At 32.5% G+C, this 20432-nt stretch overlaps 2 protein-coding genes across 4 annotated transcripts; one reads left to right on the top strand and one right to left on the bottom strand.

The window, feature by feature from the left end:
- Positions 1–2352: 2352 nt before the first annotated feature.
- Positions 2353–11124, bottom strand: LOC110603836 (something about silencing protein 10). Its single transcript, XM_021741775.2, has 17 exons — positions 10875–11124; positions 8622–8749; positions 8207–8298; positions 7971–8043; positions 7321–7463; positions 6947–7093; positions 6710–6846; positions 6003–6090; positions 5642–5821; positions 4952–5137; positions 4794–4871; positions 4549–4688; positions 4332–4473; positions 3199–3455; positions 2897–2957; positions 2741–2809; positions 2353–2642 (listed from the first exon to the last, which is right to left on the bottom strand). The coding sequence occupies exons 2-17, from the start codon at positions 8722–8724 to the stop codon at positions 2517–2519; spliced, it is 2022 nt and encodes a 673-aa protein (XP_021597467.1). The 5' UTR covers positions 8725–8749; positions 10875–11124; the 3' UTR covers positions 2353–2516.
- Positions 11125–15022: 3898 nt separating this feature from the next.
- LOC110603798 (serine/threonine-protein kinase AFC3) lies at positions 15023–20141 on the top strand. 3 transcript variants are annotated; one of them, XM_021741715.2, is made up of 13 exons: positions 15023–15318; positions 16341–16469; positions 16664–16787; positions 17032–17058; positions 17146–17302; positions 17497–17545; positions 17985–18099; positions 18254–18345; positions 18437–18584; positions 19116–19180; positions 19267–19364; positions 19575–19680; positions 19786–20141. In XM_021741715.2, the coding sequence occupies exons 2-13, from the start codon at positions 16383–16385 to the stop codon at positions 19921–19923; spliced, it is 1206 nt and encodes a 401-aa protein (XP_021597407.1). In that variant the 5' UTR covers positions 15023–15318; positions 16341–16382; the 3' UTR covers positions 19924–20141. The 3 variants fall into 3 exon arrangements, with proteins under 3 accessions (XP_021597407.1, XP_021597408.1, XP_021597410.1); XM_021741716.2 differs by having other exon boundaries at positions 15023–15390; XM_021741718.2 differs by lacking the exon at positions 17032–17058.
- The last annotated feature ends 291 nt before the right edge of the window (positions 20142–20432 follow it).

Genomic DNA, 20432 nt, shown 5'->3' with positions numbered 1-20432 from the left:
TCGGTCTCTGTATTTTTAAAATCAAACACTTAAATTTCTAAATTTTCAATCCGTTTAACAAATAGTCTTTTCATCCAATAAAAACATTAGATCAAAGGAGTATATGCATAAAACGCATGAAATAAAAATATATTCTTGAAATACCCTCTTCAAACTTAAAGCGACAATTACCGCAACCAGATTTGATCTCCTTCTCACTGGAAAAAAAAATTTTCCTCAAACTCTAACGACGAACCTTTAACCCATTTAATTCAAGATAAGTAGCACAAAATTAGAGATAAAGCAGGTGGATTTACGCTTTGGGTTTGGAAGTTGGTTCTACTCATTCGTGAAGAGCATCATGTAAATGCTCAAAGACCCACATTTTGCGGCTTGAGCAGTAAATACTGTGGAATCATTTGTTGGATTGGCTTGACTTTGGCATGATTGTTATTGTACTGCTTTATTCATTGAATGATTACAATCAAAGATTTAAGTTTTCAATTCTGTAGATGGATAGGAGGGTTTGGTGGTTTTAATGATGTCGATTTTATTTCATTTGGATTCAGTGGGCATGTAAAGGCATGTGGATTGGCTTCTTTAATGTGTGGCCATGGCAGGGAAGCAGTTTGGATGTTCATTTTCTTTAATTTCCTTGCTCAATTTCTGGCCTTTGTCATTGGTGATTGCAATCTTAATTAAATCTCTCATATTCCTCACTCTTTTCCTCCTCTTGCTCAAGCTAACCTCTCCCATAATTATAGTTCTCAAATCAGTCCCAGAGTAGAGAGTAGAGGGATGTTGTGAGATTTGGTGATACAGTAACTATGTGAGTTTGTGTGGGTAAAGTCAAGTAGTTGATGTTGTAAGAGATTAATATGGTTTGTGCATGTGAAGATAAAGAATTACGGTGGTTCTATGGTTACGTGAATGTGGGTTTAGTTTTTAATTACTATTACCGGTATTGTTGATCATGATAAAGTCATCATTGCTGATGGTCACAGAATAGGGATGATAAAATAATGATACTTCATATTCAATCAACGGAGAGTTTACAGAATTATGGATGGAAGCATTTTAAAGTTAATAAATTGAAAATTCAAGAATTTAAATGTTTACTTTTTATAAAAAATTAATTCGTTAATTATATTAAAATTTCAGAATTAAAATATAATTTATCTTATATTATATTATATTATATTAACTCTATTTTAAAATCATATCAACTTCATGATTAGTTTTAATCTAGTCTAGAATATAAATATCTAGATTTAGTGGAGTTGGAAGTGCACTTCTCTAAACCGGAGTGTTTTAGGGTTGCAAGTGAATTATAAAAAATAAATTTGTATAAGTGATGAGTGACAATATATCATTATGGAGAAAGAAAATGAGTTAAACACATTCAGAAATGTAAATTTAAAAAGTAGTTTTCACCATTAAAAATAGTTTAAATAAAAAGATTAAATTAAATGTAATATTAATTTTATATTGATAATTAAAGTTAATCTCACAACTTTTACTAGCCCAAAGTATTAATAATAAATATATAAATTAATTAAATTATAAATTAAATAACAAATATAAAACGTGCAACAAACATTAAAAAAAAAAATTAGTAATAAGCTAAAACAAAAAGAAAGTGGTCCTTTTTTTATTTAATATCCTATTTTTCTGTTTTTTTTTTTATAAATTTTTAAATTTTTTTCTTATCTTTCTTTACTCTTATAGATCAATTGAAATTTTGTTAAGCTGAAAATTTAATATTAATTTATTTATTATCAATTATAACTTTGATAATCTAAATTCATTCATTACATTTATATTCATAATAAAATTACATTTTTATTTATTATTTATTATAAATAAATAGAACATAGTGAATCATTTTATTCTTAAACAAAATAAGGGCTTAATGACGCAAAAGACACAACCTTTATGTCTTTTTTTCACTTTATTCCCTCAATTTAACCTAATTTAGTAATTTAAAATTAAAATATAAATAAAACCTCCAAAACTATTTTAATAAGAAAAAACATATAAATTGATGTAAGATATATTACATTTTGGATATTTTTGCTATAAAAAATATTACTATATTTTTACAAAATATTTTAATTTTATAATCATTGAATAAATAATATTTTAAAAATATTCAATTATGTAAAAGAAATATTTCTATGTGCTATACAGTTATAAAATATTTATATTATATATTTCATTATTAAATAAGTTAGATTAAAATTTTTTTAAAAAAAAAAGAGAAATGTTTAAAGGTTTTTATAATTTTATTGCTAAAATATCAATTAATAATTTATAAATATAATTTCTGTAATCATCAGTGCCATTTGACTAGTTTTATATTGAAGATGGACATAATTTAAAAGTTAATAGATATAGTAAAAGTTATCCGCAAATATTCAGATTGTGGAAAGGAAGAGATGGGCGACAAAATTTTGATACCCCAGCATAAGCTTTTGAGAAGATACGCAGCCATTTTTGAAATTTAGAATATGAAAAGACTTGAATTCAACTTGGTTTCAAAATCTGATGCTCCGACTAATTCCTGCGTTGATTCCAGACGTTTCACCACCGTAAGGACCAATAGGTTTCTTGACCTGTTGCACTTGGCCTTTGCGTCGCTTCACTTGTTTATCATGCTTTGTCTGGAGGATTCATTCATAGACAGATAGAGAGTCAATCGATTAAGTTATCAACTAAAAGTAACATGTCAAATAAAGGTATTAAGCCATTTTCACTATACCCTGTATTTCTTCCTTGGATTTTTCAAGTCCTTTTTACGTGGACGCGTCAGACCTTTGTTCTTCTCGATCTGATGTAGTTTGGCAAATTAGAACAGGAAAAAAATGATATCCGTGTGTGTAATCAAGATATGGTATGGTAATTAAGGCTTTCTCACCTGGTAAGTGATTTGCCTTTTTCCATCGACTGTTTCAGGCAAAGATGGGATTGATGGGTTCCTGCAGAAGGGGCATATCGCAGAGAATGTTATTTCTAGCACAGGCAAGTGACTCGAGGTTTTATTTTGAGTCGTTAAAAAGAAATTCTAACACAACTGATGAATGAAACACAAGCCCATCAATCCCAATGATGAATTGAAAATGAACTTTTGCACACATCAGATTGTCCTTCGTAGTGAACACTTGAAAACCAACAGGTTTCTGGCGCTAATATTTTCGAAAGCATAATGTGTAAACAAACCTTGCATATATTTTAGCTTTAGCAGCTAGTTTTGCATCCCTTATTTGCTTTGTTTCTCTGTAGAATTCATCTTCTGAAACTCCTGGATCACTATCCTCCTCCATGTCAGAGCCTTCATCAGTCTCAAGTGTGCCAGGTTCATTTACAGCGTCGTCCTCAGACTTGATTCCAGCACCTGCCAACACTTTGAGCTCATGCTTCCTTCTTCTTTCGCCAATATCATCTCTCTTGGGCAAATCATCGTCCCCAGAAATGACCTTCAAACAATAAGAGGAAACAAAAAAGGTTATATACACAAGTGACCTTGTCTGTGTCATTAAAGCCAATTGCTCCCACTTCACGATTTCTTCAAAAAATATTGATACCTAAGCCATGATTCAATCCTTGATAAAACAGTACAAGTGCAGGAGATGCAGTGGATATTCAGCTTATTGCCAGAAAAATATCGACCGAGAGTATAATCATTCAAAGAGCATTAGAAGAAAGCAGAAATTTCTATCAGTTTTGGCAACAATTTCAGATTTAAATATCTTTTAGACTCTATTTGTTTCATGGAAAATATTTCGAGGAAAATATATGTTTGAGGCACTATGCAAAATTGGTCAATAGAAGAGAATTTGCCAAAGGAAAAGGTAAGCCACGTTTAAGGAAAATGATTTCCACTTTCCAAAAGAGGAAGTTATTTTCTAGGCATTGAAAAATCTAATAACACCACTGCACGATCTATACATAAACTTGAACCAAACAACAGAAAATAAGTTATGTTCTTTGAAAAAACCTTTAACGAGTTTTTTTCAGCAAAACAAATGGCACATTAGGAGAAAGTTAGCACCATATTTATCAAATATTTCAACTTCTGAGATACTTCGTGAGTAATTCGTAAAAAACAAATTCAAAAGAACAAAAGATTTAGTTCCACTCAAATTCAAGGTCTTTTTTCTAAAAGCTGTAAAACTATGTGGAGCACATTATTCAATAGATGACAGCTTGAAGATGAAATCCTCATCAATCAGAGACTGAAATATTGATCAACTCATATGCAGCTAAAAATCAATTGAAAACTAAGTTCACATCCTCCATCACAGCATTCTCTCAAAAATAGATAAGGAAGAACCAAGTTTGATAAGGCATACCTTTGGTTTATTAGGTCTGGCAGAAACAAGCTGTGAGATTTTATTTGAACTCATAAAACTTGTATGCCCATTACTCAACCCATGCTTTCCTTTCTCAACATCTAAAGCATCGTCGTTGAAATCATCATATGTTTGAAGTTGTCTGTAGAAATCAAAAATGTATGGGTTAGTCCCACAAAGTCAAAACAATAATAAAACAGAAGTACAAAATTAGTACCCATTTACTGATTTTGCATGCTTCTTTGCTTTATTAGGCTTTGGAGCAAAGGAACTAAAAACCCCATTCTGTTTTAATTTTTCCTCGAGCGCAGCTCTTACTTTTAACATTTCCAGGCTCTGAAAACCTACTTCATCAATCTGCCAATTTTGAAAGTCCAACATTAGCCACATTAGAAGTGACAACCACTTGCAAAAGAACACTGAACAGAAGTGCAATAAATGATTTGCAGTCAGGACGTCAACCTTGCGTTTATGTTTTTTCTTTTTGATAACATGATCCTCTGAAGTCTCCATTTTCACCAATTCACGTGTGCTACAAGGCTGTAGTATAAAGGGAACAATCAAATTAAATAACCAACAAAGAAAAGATGATAAAAAGTAAGAATCGCATTTTGTAACACCTCTGCTGGTTCTTGTGCATCAGGTTCAGCTAATGCAAGAGAAGAGCTACAATCTTTTCTGACGGATTCAGATGCAAATGCAAGTGCATCACTCTTGCTAACTTTATTCTTCTTTTTTTCAGCCTCAGAATTTTTCTTGAGAAACTCTTCAATTTCTGATGGAAGATTTCCATCAAGCTCTTTCACCTATTAGGAGTAAGAAAATAACAAGTTGTAGGATCTTAAATCATTGCAACTGAAATACTGAAGAGTCCACACTTCACAACGTTGGAGGAATCAATTAGAACATGTTAATTAAATGGTAACTTATTACGCTAATGGACCTGTAGCATTTAATTTCACAAAGAAATAATACCGTCACCAAAATGAGTAGAAAAGATAAATTTGAAAGGCTAAAAGCTTAATTCTAATTATCAAACACCAAACTTTGGATGTCCATTTCCATATTAATAGTTTAAAAAGTCAATGTTTGAGGCACAATCCTTTCCTCAAACTGTAATTCAGGTGACATTAAGCACCATGACTATAAAACGAACAAGATAGTTGCAAAAAGGGAAGTCAATATTTGTGAGTGATTCCTCAGCATTATTCATGTCATACTTGAAAACACATAGAGGGACATCTGAAAAAGAAAATTCAATTGACATTCAATGAAAAACCAATTTAACTTTTATAAAGAGAACAGTAAACCTTATCTAATAAACCCTTGATCTCTACAAGACGAGCAATAACAGGATGATCACGGACTGGCTGCCCTTCAGACTTGAGAAGAAGATAGAATGTTATGGCTTGGCAGTAAGCTAGTAAAAGAAGTTGCTCCACCTCCAAATAGCGTACTGCACCTTCCAGTCTAGTTCCACCCATTTTAACCTACAGAAAGCATAAATACAAATTGCTGATTAAAAAGGTATCAAAAAAATTTGAATCATAATTCCCAAGAGCAAAACACAGTATTTTAGAAAATATATCATGTTATGATAAGAAAATAGAAACTCAGTTGTACAGCTTTAGCATACATCACCAGATGCAGAAAAGTGAGACATAACCTTACCGTGCTCAAAAGGGGATTAACTCTGCTTTCAAGCTGTTCAAGTGCATCATTTAGCTCAGAAAGCAAACCGACTAATTCTGGTGCAGAACTGTACCAAGAAATATTAGCCAACATGTGGAATATCATAGTTGAGGAAAATAAGAATTATATCTAAAACATGAAATTGGAAGCACCACATAGGGAAATCTGAAAACCATTAATATATAGCACACACGTCAGACACACTAAATGAATTATGGGAAATGACATGTGGCAATGGAAAATGCAACCACATACTTGTAGAAATACAATGAACCCTTTCAAGCTCTGGGTGACAACAAAATAAATCAAATGATACTAACACATAAAACGGGGGATAATATGTATAATTTCACAAAATGGAAAAAGAGTATGTGCCCTCCTTCCAAGTGAAGGAGATTTGAAGAGGAGAGGGAGGATATTGAAGAGGGATTTTAAAAAAAAAAATAACAAAGCCAATTATTCAACTCATTCCAAAGTGATGAAGAACATTTACACTTATGGTAAAGATTGTGCTTGTGTCGTGTTCTTCCTAATGATTACAATTTTAACCAATTTAAGTAGATAGTGCTAATATATGTGCAACGCATACATGCATGTGTAGAACCATTTAACATGGGATATCACAAAATAACAACAGGATGTGTAAACCTAAGTTTGAACATGTAAATTAAAGTTAAAAAGTTTACCTATAAACAACATCCATTTGCTCCTCTCTAGACAAAGCATTCAAGTCTTTTTTAACCTCCTCAAAAGTGTCCACATTGTCCTCCACCTCTTTGATCAATGAATCTCTCGTTTTGCTTTTTCCTTTAACTGAGAGTTCCTGTACAATAAATACACTCGGTCATGATTTCTCTTAGCTAATAAAACTCAATCATATTTGTTTCCATAACTACAAATTAACAAGATAATAAGAAGTTAACCTCCAAGGTTAATTCCCTATTGTTCTCATCTTCACCAACATTTTCAAGCCCAAAGTCTTCCATTGATAAATTCTTTGCCTTCTCCCTCTGCATTCTCAAAATCTCTTCCTCTTCTTCTTTAAGTGCCTCATCATCACTTGAGTCGCCCTAAAAAATAACATCAAACCAATACATTAGGATATTGTTATTCCAAAGAAATATTAAAGCATCCAAGGCTTTAATTGAAAAAATGAAAACAAGGCATATGAAGATACGAGTGTATATATTCCACATGGTAATGTAAGTTGCTGACAAGACAAAGATAGGTACCAAATAGGAAAAGTGAAGGGATGTGAGAGTGGGGATTAGCAACCACGCTGTGTTTATATCCTCACCTCATAGTCGTGACCACCATAGTACTGAGGCTTCTTTCCACCCCATACTTCCTTCTTGTCTTCATCATTTTCATCTTCATCATCATGAATTTCATTACCCATTGCACCAAACTTCTCTTTGAAATATTTTTGCTGCTTTCTAACTGCAAAAACAAAGATAATTGGTATGGTCATTGAGAATGTACCAACTGTGCAATCCAGACAACTATAAGAAATAACACGAGCAAAAAGCAGTAGTTGTACTAGATACACTCACATCTAGAAAAATAAATTAACTATTAACAAAGAATTTAAGCTCATTGTGCCCAAAAGATGTTTTAAGAGGGGCAATTTATCCTAACTATTAACAAAAGAAGCTGTTTAAGAGAAAACAGCAACAGGAACTGATGGACTTAGCAGTTGTTAGAAGTCTCACAAAGTAAAAAACTGCTCATTTTAAGTCCAGTGAAACAGGCAGCTCAAGCTATTAATGCAATGAGTTTCCCTTTGACAATTGAAAAACACCATCCAAATAATACCAGTAAATTGATTTTTTAAAAAATGCAATAAAGTACTCTTTTGAAAAACAATGACTAATACAAAGAAGTCAAGCCTTTACTTATGTAATTTGCAACTAAATAAGTTAAAAGATTTCATTAATTTTTACTTACTTTTTGAAGCAAATTTAGTATCATAAGCATCATCATCCTCTTCCTCATCATCACCATCATCATTATCAATATCCTGTAAACAATATTACTAATTACTAACATTAACAGAAACAAAAAGACCTCCATAAAGTACATAAACCTAATCCGAAATTACACTGGCTGGTCATATTAACCAAACAAAAATGCATGAATAGTAAGCATACATTACAGTATGATAATTAAGGGAAAACCAAAACCTCATCATCAAAGACTGGCTCCTCGTCATCATCAGTTGATTCTCCATCATCACCGTTTACATCCAGTGGAATAATATCCCTCTGCTTGTGAACTGCAACAAGCATCCAATCCAGAAAAATAAATGCACATAATCTGTTTTATGAAATATCGTTTAAACAGCAAGGAGAATAGATAATAAAATTTGTGTAGAATTCAGGTATCAGTACATTTAGAGGCAATGAGCCTAACATGGGTATATTGAAAAAAGAAATTAGTTTACAAAATAAAGCTTTCATGAATTCCACAGAGTACAAAACACCAAAATCTATGAACTAAAAGATGAATAAAACAAAGGCAGAAAAAACATGTAGGTTTATGCATAAAAGTATAGGCATTGAAAGAGAAAAACTCGGTGAAAAAAAGAAAGATGTTTACAAGCATCAATTTCATCCTCCATGTCTTTAGGGTGAAAGTGTTCATGAGAACTTCGCTTAGAGTTCCTCTTAACCTTCTTTTGATTCCTTCCTCTCTTCACCATTGCTTAACAAGCCAAGAAATGCCAGCTGCAATGGAAACCAAACCATGTGTATAAAATTCTCAACTACAAGAATAGAACTATACTAACAAATGGATTTAGAAAGAGATAACAAAGGGGAAACAATGAAAAAAAATACCCAGCAGAATTTTTTTATATAAAAAATAAAAAATCCCCAGAATCAGGAGCATTTTGGAATATAAAATTGTCAAAATCTCATTCCAAAAATCAGTTTTATTTGTATCAGCAGCTACTAGATTTTAGAATGATAGCATTCAGCAGTTCAGCGTAGGGATGGCAGCAGGTAGGATACCCGGAAATTGAGGATACCAAAATCCAAATCCTATTATAAATATACTACTCGAACCAGATTAGATTAACCCTTTGCTTACCATACCTATTCCCAACCCGACCATTACTACCGTACACTAACTGAACCTACCCAAACCCAATTATCTTATATACTTTTCATTGAAGATTTAATGAAGATAGAGTCTACAGTACTTGAACCTAGGGCTAACTGTTGGATTGGTTCAATTGAAACCAAATTAACCAAAACTTCTATTTCTATAGAACAAACCGAACCAAACTTCTAAAGGAACCCAACCCAACAGAACCAAACCACAGTGTTTCAGTTCAGCTCAGTCATTTTGGCTTAAATGGACTTCTTATTTGGAAACTACCTTCATTTTATTTCAGATTAATTTAACCATAGATTTGATTTGACCATATATCTATCAAATCCATCAGAAAAAATACAGAATAACATAAAAATCTTCAGGCCATATGGCAATAAAACACAAATACTGCAGCTGCAACAAAAATACAAAGTTGAAGATCTCAAAATGTCAACCCAAAACACAAATATTGGCATATTGCAGCAAAAGAGAAATAAGAAGTCAGGAGGATTGGATTTTTAGGAAGATGTGATAATAAAAAATGAGTGGCAAAAGCAAAATAACACAGAAGTTACCATTCTAAATGGTCTAGCCCTTTGTTCATTTTCATGTTCATTTTCATTTTCATTGAGGACCCAAAAAAATAAAAAGAAATGTCGATTAACAAAAGAAATGAGAGAGAATTTACAAGAGATGGTCTATCCAATATAAGCATCAACTTCAAATATTGAAAATAGAAATAGAATTTCTTTGTCAATAATTATTTTAGAACAAAACGGTTTGTTTTGGTCTACAAGATGGGCCAGCTGTTTCGATTTATTACTTATTACATAATTTAGTGAATTTCCATAAGCATAAAAACTTTCATCTTATAATTGTTCCATACATACATACATACATGCATATATAATATAATTATTGCTCGCCTGCATAAAGGGGTGGAATTGAGCCGAGCCAACCAGAGCTTCAGGGTCAGCTCAAACAAAAGAAGGCAGGCTTGAGCCCGACTCCATCAAATTTATTGAGTTTGAGCTCAGCTCTTCATAAGAGTTTATCACATTAACAAGCCTAGACCAAGCTCAGTTAGTTCTAACTCTAAGCTCTTTTATCATCTCATTAGTCCATTATGCTCCCTGAAAATGAGATTATTAGAAAGCTCAAGCAGATTAACCAAACCTGTTGTGGCGCTAGGGATGGTAAGGTAGGGTATACCAAGAATTCTAAGTACCCAAATTGAAACCCGTTTATACACTATATGAAACTGTCCCAAACTCGTTCTAAAATTAAATTTCACAAATCTATTTAACTTTACTCATTCACCACCCGACAATGCCAGAACCCGATTAACTCATAATACCAAAAAAAAAAAAGAGAAATCCATACAAAATCACCCATTTCAATAAAATTAAGAAACAACCTCAATCTCACAAAATCACTCTGATTAAATCATAATACCAAAAAAATAAGAAATTCACACAAAATCTCATACTTCAACATAATTAAGAAACAATATCAATCTCACAAAATCAACTCTGAATGGAAGTAATGTTTATTTCAACAATTGTTCAATAATCCCACTAAATACAACCTACTAAATACAACCTTCACGATAATCTTTATTAAGAAGAATGTCCAATAAAACTCACAAATAAAACCTTCACTAACTCTTAAAATTTATCACAAATTTTAGAAAGCACATCAATAGATCTCACAAGCACACATCTGAAACCATAATTTCAAGAAACCCATCCAAACCTGCAGTGACAGAGGACACGGCGAGGAGCAGCACCGAACGGCAGGACTGGACCAGCGGACAAAACGTCGAGGACCAAGCGGAGCAACGGCGTTGACAGCGTGAAGATAAGAGGGACGATCGACGGGAGGCGCACAGCTGTACCAGAGGAGAGGGGAGGGAAAGGCGGCAGTGCTCTTACACTTGCACTATGTTTGCGAACAAGATCCAAGGGAAGGTTTTCTGAAGTATATTAAGAGGGTAAGGTTTTAGAGGGTTTTGAAGTATTTATAACTTTATTCTAACTTATAATCATTTTTCACATTTTTCATTCAAATAAAATAAAATTTAAAAAAAAAAAATCTTATTTTACCGCTTTACACTTTTTCCAAATAAAGTGTTAGAATTAAGAGAGATTTTAAGATTTGGGGATTTAAGGAATTTTTTATAATAGGTGTAGATTTAATGGTTTATTATTGTTAAAAAAACTTTTAATTAAGATTTTAATTTTATATTTTATATTATTTAATATATTTTATAGTATGGGTATTAATTTTTTTTAGGTCATAATTTTTTTAAAGATAAATAATAGTGTTTATAGTATTAAAAATATTTAATACAATATGTATATTAATCTGTATATAAATATTTTAATTTTTTAAATTATTATTTTTTAAAATAAATAATAATATTAAAAAATTATAATCCTCATTATTTCTAGAATTATCACACTCAATATTATTTTTTATCTATTTTTAGTATTTATCTATAAATATTATATAGTTTATTATAATCAAATAAATATATTATTTCTACTGTACAAGGAATAGTTATATATTAATAATACTCATTTCCTCTCATAATTTTTATTTATTTTATTTTTTATTCATTATAAAAAATATAATTTTTTTATTAATTTTTTAATTATATTTTTTAAAAAATATTAAATTTTATTAAATACTAAAAATATTTTGAAAGGTTTATTAGAAATAAAATAAAATTAAATAAGATTATAATAATCAAATTATATAATAATATAGTATAAAAAATAAAAGTGAATAATAATGTTGAGATAATTAAAAAAATTGATAAAAATTATGAAAAAAATAATATTTGTATTAATAATTATCACATATAAAAATGTTTTAAGTTTTTATAAATTATTTGTTAATTTAATTTATGGTGGGAGTAAGCATAATATATATATATATATATATATATATATAAATTATTTATATTTTTAATACTTATAAAAAATCAATATATATATTAATTTTATAGATATAAATATATATATAATTATTTATGTGAAATTATATTAAAGAGTGTTAATTACTTTGAGTACCAGATGGATAACGAGAATATTGTCCCCATCATGACCATTATTCTGAAAAATTTATATGACTTTTTCAAGTATATCTTTTTAATCAATCAACAAAATGGGAAGTTAAATGTAATTAGAGCATAGAGTAACTAAGGGGTCGGGACAATTAATTAATTATTTCAAGTCTTTTTTATACTTCTCACGTAATACACCTCTTATATGCGATAAGACGGATGTTCCATATTGGAGTGATTGGATAAAAAGACTTGGGGACATATTTGGGTTTACCGACGCGAATAGAGATTAATAAGTGGAGATGTTTATCTAGGGAGGGGAAAGAAGTGAAGTTAAAAAATGTTCTCCAGGCACTTCCAATATATGCTATGAATTTATTTTTGGTGTCGCAAATAATTTGTTATGAATTGCAGCGGCTCGATTTTGGTAGAGAGAGGGAGCTCTCACAAACGAGATATGCATTAGGTAAGCTGGGAACAAGGATGGTGAAATCGAAGTTTGATGGTGGGTTGGGATTTAAGAAATTACATGAGTTCAATTTATCTATGGAATCACACATGGGCAATTTTCACTAGAGATAATTCATTGGTGACAAGAACTCTCAAGGCAAGTATTTTCCGTTTGACTCTTTTTTAGATTCGGAGATTGAAAGTAATCCAAGCTACTTATGGAGAAGTTTGTGGGAGAGTAAGAAGTTGATTGCATCAGGTTCTCTCAAAAGAGTTTGACATGGTAGAAGCATTTCGATTTGGGAGGATCCATGGGTGCCATTAAATTTGAATGGTAAGGTTTATACTCCTCAACAGATAGATTGTGATGTGTTTTTGATTTCTAATCTCACTCAACAGGATGCTGGAAAAGGGATTTGATTCTGTTTATATTTAATCAGGTTGATGTTCATAATATATTGTCTATCTCTTTAAGTATCACTGGGCAAGCAGATAATTGGGTATAAAAATTTGAGAAATGTGGATTCTATTCGGTTCGAAGTGCTTATAGATTCTTGGCAAACCAATCTAAGATCAGAGGGTAGCGTAAAGGATAAGTCAAGAACCAAGATGAATGAAGGCCATTTATCAATCTAACGTACAAGGCGAGGCAGAGGTGCATACTGACTAGCCCATAGATCCGGGTATTCCTTCCATTCCACTAAAATTATATAAGGAATATTTGCTAAACCAAGATTCAAAATCCACAAATAGATATGTTTGTACTACCAAAATGGAATAGGCAAAATAAGCATTTTCATTACTCTATCTCATCCTATGACACCGAGTTGAAAGGTCATGTGAAGAACTGTCTCTCTAACTACTTTCCTAGCCTTAGCCTCAGAATAAATCTTACATAATCCTCACCATATGATTAAAAGGACGTTATAGACAAGCTGATTGTAGCCTATGGAACCATTGCGACTGCATCTTCGTAGAAAATCCAAGAATCACGAATCTGAAGAAGTGTTATAGTCAGACCAAATGCAACCTCCAGCAGTGCATCACGCTCTCACAAAAACTCATTTTCGGTTGCACTTTATGGCCAGTAAACCCTTTAATATGAACAAAAAAATGAGACCGTCATTATAACAAAGGAAAGGCAAAAGGATACAAGTAGTCAAATTGCGCCACGTAATCAAGAAGACAAAGCGTTATCTTTAAATCTGAAGAATCAAAAACCAGCCGGGGAATCTCTAATACTACACAACAATCATTCCAAGTAAGCCATAAGCTGTCAACATAAAATGGGGCCACGTGGCATGTATCTTACAAATGAGAAACGTAAAGCAGTGCGAGAAAAGGAAGGCCCATACACCTTAATACCAGAGGCATCACTAGAAGACTCGCCCTTCCCCCTACAAGGCAAGTCTTGGCGCGGAGTTAGCATTATCACACATATTACGTTTGTAATCGCAAAATTCCCACCCATATCAAGCAAACGACCACATTATTGTCGGATTATCAGAAAAATACCATATTTATTTTTATCTCTTTTAATATAAAGGAAGAAAAATCATAGAGACAAAAGTACGCTATTCTAAGACACTAAAACTTTAAGTATTTCATTACATTCTCACTACTCTGTGAAGAGTTGAGCGTCAGAATGATTGCTTTGGACACTCACCCACCTTATATTTATTCTCTTGTAGATTTTAACCAATCACAATACAGTCTCATTTCGACTACGTCATCAATCTAATTTCAATTTCATTCCGGCCGATATAATCTCAATAACATCAATTGTTAATAATAATTTAATAAAACTAATATTTAATTAAATATTTTTTTATTTTACTTCCAAAATGTAATATATTATAAAATTTTAATTTTCAAAGCATTTTACTTTTTCTTAGTCTACTATTTTTTATTAATATGAATGGGTATATTTTACCGAATTTTATCCATGTAGATAAATTTTAAAATATTACATGTGTAGTTACAGTATAATAAAATAAAATAAAAATTTGAGTGAAAAAATAAAAAATATTAATATATTTATAAAATATTAATTTTTAATTTTTAAATATTAATTTATAAATTTTTTAAAGACGACATTTTAGTCAAAACTCCTCACTAGTTTAACAACTCAATAAAAATAATCAATTTAATAAATTTTAAAATTGAAAATATAATAAAATAAAATGAAATTTTGAGTAAAAAAATGAAAAGTATAAATATATTTATTAAAAATGTTAAATTATTAAATATTAATTTATAAATTTTTAAGAGAAGACCTCGTTGGTCAAAACGCCTGGTTTTCATTGAAAGGTTGCAGAGAATCGAATATATGGTAAAACGCTGCCGTTTGGATACTAGCGTCGAATATTTTAGCCCTTTTGGCTTTTGCTGCCCTCAGAGACCTTAGTCGGTCCCAATTACCCTTTTGAGCCCTAATCGTATTTGGTTTTCACTTGCTTCCCTTCCTCGGCGTGCCGTCACCAGGTGTTGAGTCTCATAGCGTGTTCATCGTTTTCTCTTCCAGACTCCTTTATTCATCGTCCGGAATTCATTTTCTTAGTCGGCCGTATTTGGAGTGATCAAGTATTGTGGATTCCTGGCAATTGCTGCTGGCCTCTGCTCTCGTTCACAATCTCATCATTGGAGTCGCCGACCGTCGTCTGCTGCTTCTGGCCGTCGGTGAGTTTGGTTCTCTTTAGATACACGTCTTCACGCCTTCACCAGTTGAAGGTTTTCGGGTCTTGCCTCTTCGTAAGTTTGGGTTTCTGATTTAATTGTTTGATTACTTCATTCTTTTTGCTTTGTTTTATTATTTCTGTTTGCTTTAATGGGGAGTGTTTACTGCAGTTGTATGTGAGACATTAACCCTCCTTTTGGAATAAGAATTTTACAAAAATGTTCAAGGGTGTGTTCCGTTGTTGTAAAAGGAGTTGAACCCAATTGTGTTTCTGCTCTTGCGAGTGATTCCTTGTGTCATTACTATCGCTGTCATAAGCATTGATTTATAACTCATCTGTTTCTTTGTGAATTTTGAGATTTTACTTTATATTTTCATATTATCTTATAAAATTAGGATAGCAAGATGTAGGTGTTTTCCAAAGTGAGCGCAGAGAAGTCAAAGAATTGCCTCCATGTTTTAATTTGAACATATATGAAATGGAATTTGTTAATAATATAATATAATATGTTAGTAATTAATTTAATTTATCCTTTTGTGTAATAGGAGCATCACTTGAGTTAATCATGGCTGTCTTAAAATACTGCAATATCAATCTTCTCCCTATACTGATTCGATAGCATTGTAAAAACTTGATTAGATAGATTTGATGAGTGTCAAAGTTGTTACTGTTAATTGGTATTGTCTGTAGTGGAAACGTTGTTGGGTTTAATTGCTTAGAACAAAATTCTGTATTGATGAATTGAGATCTTCAATGGTTTCTTTCTTGGTGTTGAGCAACTTGAAAACTCAATATAATTATTAGCAGGATGGGAATTGCAATCTACAGTATGGTTATTCAATCCCCGGGAAACATTAATCGATGTTGAATTGTATTCTGTTTTTAATGGTAATGTGAACAACCAAAAGAAATTCATGAAAAGACGAAATGATTCAACTAACCTTAATCTATCATTTATCAATCTTTACTTCCCAAATCTATCTCAACAGTGAAACTCTATTTTCTTCATATTTTTTCTTGCAGATTTCTGTCTAGCACAAACAGGGATCAATTGCTTGCTTAAGTATGACAGCGGAAGTTGAGAAAGTGGAAAAAGAGCGCATCAGGAAACGGCCTCGTCTTGCCTGGGATGTGGGGCCATCTGAACCAGAGGTTGGTTCATTTTCGGGTCATCAATTCAGGATAGAGTTAGGGTTTTCTAGAAAGAGTTCATGAGTCTCGAAACTGCAAGGGCACCAAGAATTCTGTTTAGGGTTAGGGTTCTTTAATGGATAAGAATTAATCAAAGCACGGGCTATCATAATCTGACTTAGCTGGGCATGGTTTTGTTCGATGGATGTTTGTAGGCGCAAAGGGATCTGGTGGTGGTTGGAAATGAAGGAGCCTCAAGGCATGCTTCACCGCCGAAAAGGGATGATGATCGTGAGGGGCATTACGTATTTAATCTTGGGGAGAATCTAACTCCACGATGTAAGTTTTCATTTTAATTTCATCTATTTTGGTTGTTCTTGCAGTTCATTAAAACATTCCCATTTTGGTATGCAGCAAAATTTGGGTTATTAATTTCATTGGGAATAGACTGGAAATTAAGATTTTGAAAATCTGGAATTATATTTGGGTTATTATCTAACATTTTAGTGCAGTATTTTATGTATATATGGATTCCATCTTCATTTCTGATGAAGAACTCCATTCCTTTGATTTTCTGTAACAGATAAAATACTCAGTAAAATGGGTGAAGGTTAGCAGCCAAGTGCTAATGCTATCTACAAGATATTAAATTTTTGTGATTCTGCTTGTGCCATTCAGCAAATTGCTAGTGTTGTAGGCACTTTTGGCCGAGTTTTGGAATGTTGGGATCGTCAAACACGGGAGTATGTTGCAATCAAGGTGGTTCGGAGCATACGTAAATATCGTGATGCAGCAATGATTGAAGTTGATATACTTCAACATCTTGCTAAGAATGACAAAGCCAGAGGCTCACGGTACATATTTTTTGTGTTTCAGCAGACAAAATAGTTGCTTGTAAATATTTTACACATGTTTCTTGGTTTCAGTTGATAGAATAGTTGCTTGTGCACATGCTCACCCTATTATCTGGGTTTCACTTGATGGAGTATTTGCTTGACTTATCCTGCCATATTTTCTTATACACCTGAATGTTTTTTTCCTTGTACAGCTGCGTGCAGATTCGAAACTGGTTTGATTATCGCAATCACATTTGTATTGTAAGTATTCCAATGAAACCTGTCATTTTGTTCTAATTTATTTTGTCGGTGCTGGTCTTTCTTAGGAACATTGTAATGGATTCAGCTGTCAGCTTTACTTTTAATGATGAAGAAGTTGCTGGAAACTAATTGATCTCCACCTTAACAACTATCCCTTTTAATCATTTTTGGAGTAATATTTCATCCCATTTCATTGTGGTTCTCCTTGTTAATTATTGTAATTCCATATACCTAAATGTGGATGGGCTTTCTTTGCTTTTTGACTCTGCTTTGTTTATCGTCTAGAGCTTTTACTGGATTGATATCTTAAGATTTGTAAGATGTGTATAATTAGTCAGTAATGGTAGTTGAAATGTGATTTATCCTCATTGACTTCATTCAGCAAACTGGGAACTAAACAGAAACCTTCCTTTGAATGCATTTTTAATGGTGTTACCAGGTATTTGAGAAGCTTGGACCAAGTTTATTTGATTTTCTAAAGAGAAATAAATACTGCCCATTCCCTGTGGATCTTGCTCGGGAATTTGGACGTCAGCTATTGGAATCTGTAGCATGTGTGTGTGGATACTGTTTTATTATGCTCTCATCTATCCTGATCAATCTCCCCTTCTTTTTCTTGGCCTGTATTCTTTATTCAGGGCCAGGATTGCTTTTGATATTTTGTCCCATTGTGTAACATCTTGTTCTCTATGATTTATCATCTGGCAGATATGCATGATTTACGCCTAATTCACACTGACCTGAAACCAGAAAATGTACTTCTTGTGTCTTCTGAATATATAAGGGTACCAGGCTGTAAGGTATTTGACCTTTCACAATTGAAAAATAGTATAGACATTAGATTTGGGTTGGACATGGTTATAACGTAAAAAATTCTTGAAAATCGTACAGAGAAATTCTTCAGATGAAACACATTTCAGGTGCTTGCCAAAGTCGAGTGCCATTAAGCTGATTGATTTTGGTAGTACTGCATTTGATAATCAAAACCATAGCTCCATTGTGTCCACAAGACATTACAGAGCCCCTGAGGTTATTCTAGGTAACTAGTTACTCTGTTGGCAATGCAAATGTATTTTCCTCTCTGTTTGCTTTTATGCATCTTTCTTGTGCCAAGCACACCAAGTTTGGTGATTGGTAGAGGGGTATGGAGTATGGACGTTATGTATACCTTGCAAAATGTTTTAGGAACCAGAAGAAAGGTGTACACATATTCTATAAAACCTAGATATTAAATTTATTTGAAAACGATTTTTTTGTTGTGATGGATGAATTCCTTCTTAATGTGACCATCTTCTAATTGACAGCCATTTTAACCCTCATAGTTGTAAATTTTATCTCGCAACTCATTCTGTGTCTTGCATCTAGCCCCAGTGCACTGTATTAAGAGCACTCTTCGTGGTATTTATGTAATTATCTACTCTTTTTGTTTGATTAGCATGACGTGTGCCCTTTATATCTACCTCTGATTTTATACTAGAACACAGGTCCCTAGGTGTCAAGTGCTGATTAACTGCACGATTTTGTGCTCAAAATGTTGTTTTCTGATGTGGGCTATCATCTTTTGTTTCAGGTGTAGGCTGGACTTATCCATGCGACTTATGGAGTGTTGGTTGTGTACTTGTAGAGTTATGCTTGGTTCGTCCTGAATTTCTAAATTATTACTATCTAATTTGGGATTTCTTATTAGAGACTAAAGCATTTGGATCTTTTTTTTTTATTAGGGTGAAGCACTATTCCAGACACACGAGAACTTGGAACATTTGGCAATGATGGAGAGAGTGTTGGGACCTCTGCCAGAGCACATGATTCAAAAGGCCAAGTAAGTTGTTTTCTTAAAATGTAAGGGAGGAACTTGGTATTCTCCAATGATTTTTACATGCGTAAATTGATTTCTTGTGCAAATTCAACATCACAATTTTGTTTAGATTCCCATTTATTGCTCTTGCTACCGGTGAATGATTTGTCAAACTGTTAATGGGTAACAAAATTTATGTATTTCACTGACATTTTGCTATCATTGATTGTGTAGCCGGGGGGCTGAAAAATATTTCAGAAGAGGATTGAGATTGAATTGGCCTGAAGGAGCAATTTCTAGGGAGAGCATCAGGGCTGTAAGGAAGCTTGATCGTCTCAAGGTTGTTATTGTTCTTCTTCCTCTTTGTTTTGGAGTCTGTAATTCGTATCATTTTATTTTGTATATATATATTAACTCGACGGGATGTTCATCATTAATGATGCAGGATATGTTAGCTCAAAGGGTAGAGAACTGTAGATCATCGCTCGTAGATCTGTTGCATGGTTTATTGAAATATGAACCATCTGAACGACTAACAGCGCAGCAAGCACTTAATCATCCATTTTTCCAAAATCCAACTTAAGGAGATCACTTGTTCAGACCATGAGTTGTGCAGAAGATCACTTGTATTTATAGAAGTGTGAAATTAATGGAAATGTTGTCGGTCTTTGTGACTTTGTACAATAGTAATAATGATGCCTGTGGCACTCATTGTTTCCTCACTAATTGGATCCCAGCTTAGAATAAACCTTCACCTGAAATAAATTTATTCAATAGAGAATATGAAATAGATTCAGGTAACTTCTGAGTCGGATGGTTTGAAAGTTTCATCCGCTTCTATTACTAGATTTGCCTCATGCTCTTTTCAAGCTATGAATACTTAATGTTGTGCACTGTTGCATCAAGGAATATTGTCTTTTAATTTTGTCTAAACCATTCGTATTTGAAGTCTAAAATTAAAACAATTGAAATTTATGTCGAACAAGTCACTTTTACGCCTTTATATTTAGGTTTTAAACTCGAAATGACAGGTTAAAGAGAAAAAAAAATCTCACAAAGTCTGTAAGGGTGAAAATTAAAAATTCAACTGAA

The sequence above is a fragment of the Manihot esculenta genome, chromosome 16, assembly GCF_001659605.2.
Source record: "Manihot esculenta cultivar AM560-2 chromosome 16, M.esculenta_v8, whole genome shotgun sequence".
Taxonomy (NCBI): Eukaryota; Viridiplantae; Streptophyta; class Magnoliopsida; order Malpighiales; family Euphorbiaceae; genus Manihot; species Manihot esculenta.
Note: the sequence above shows the minus strand (reverse complement) of the source record. Positions and strands in the feature narration are given on the sequence as shown.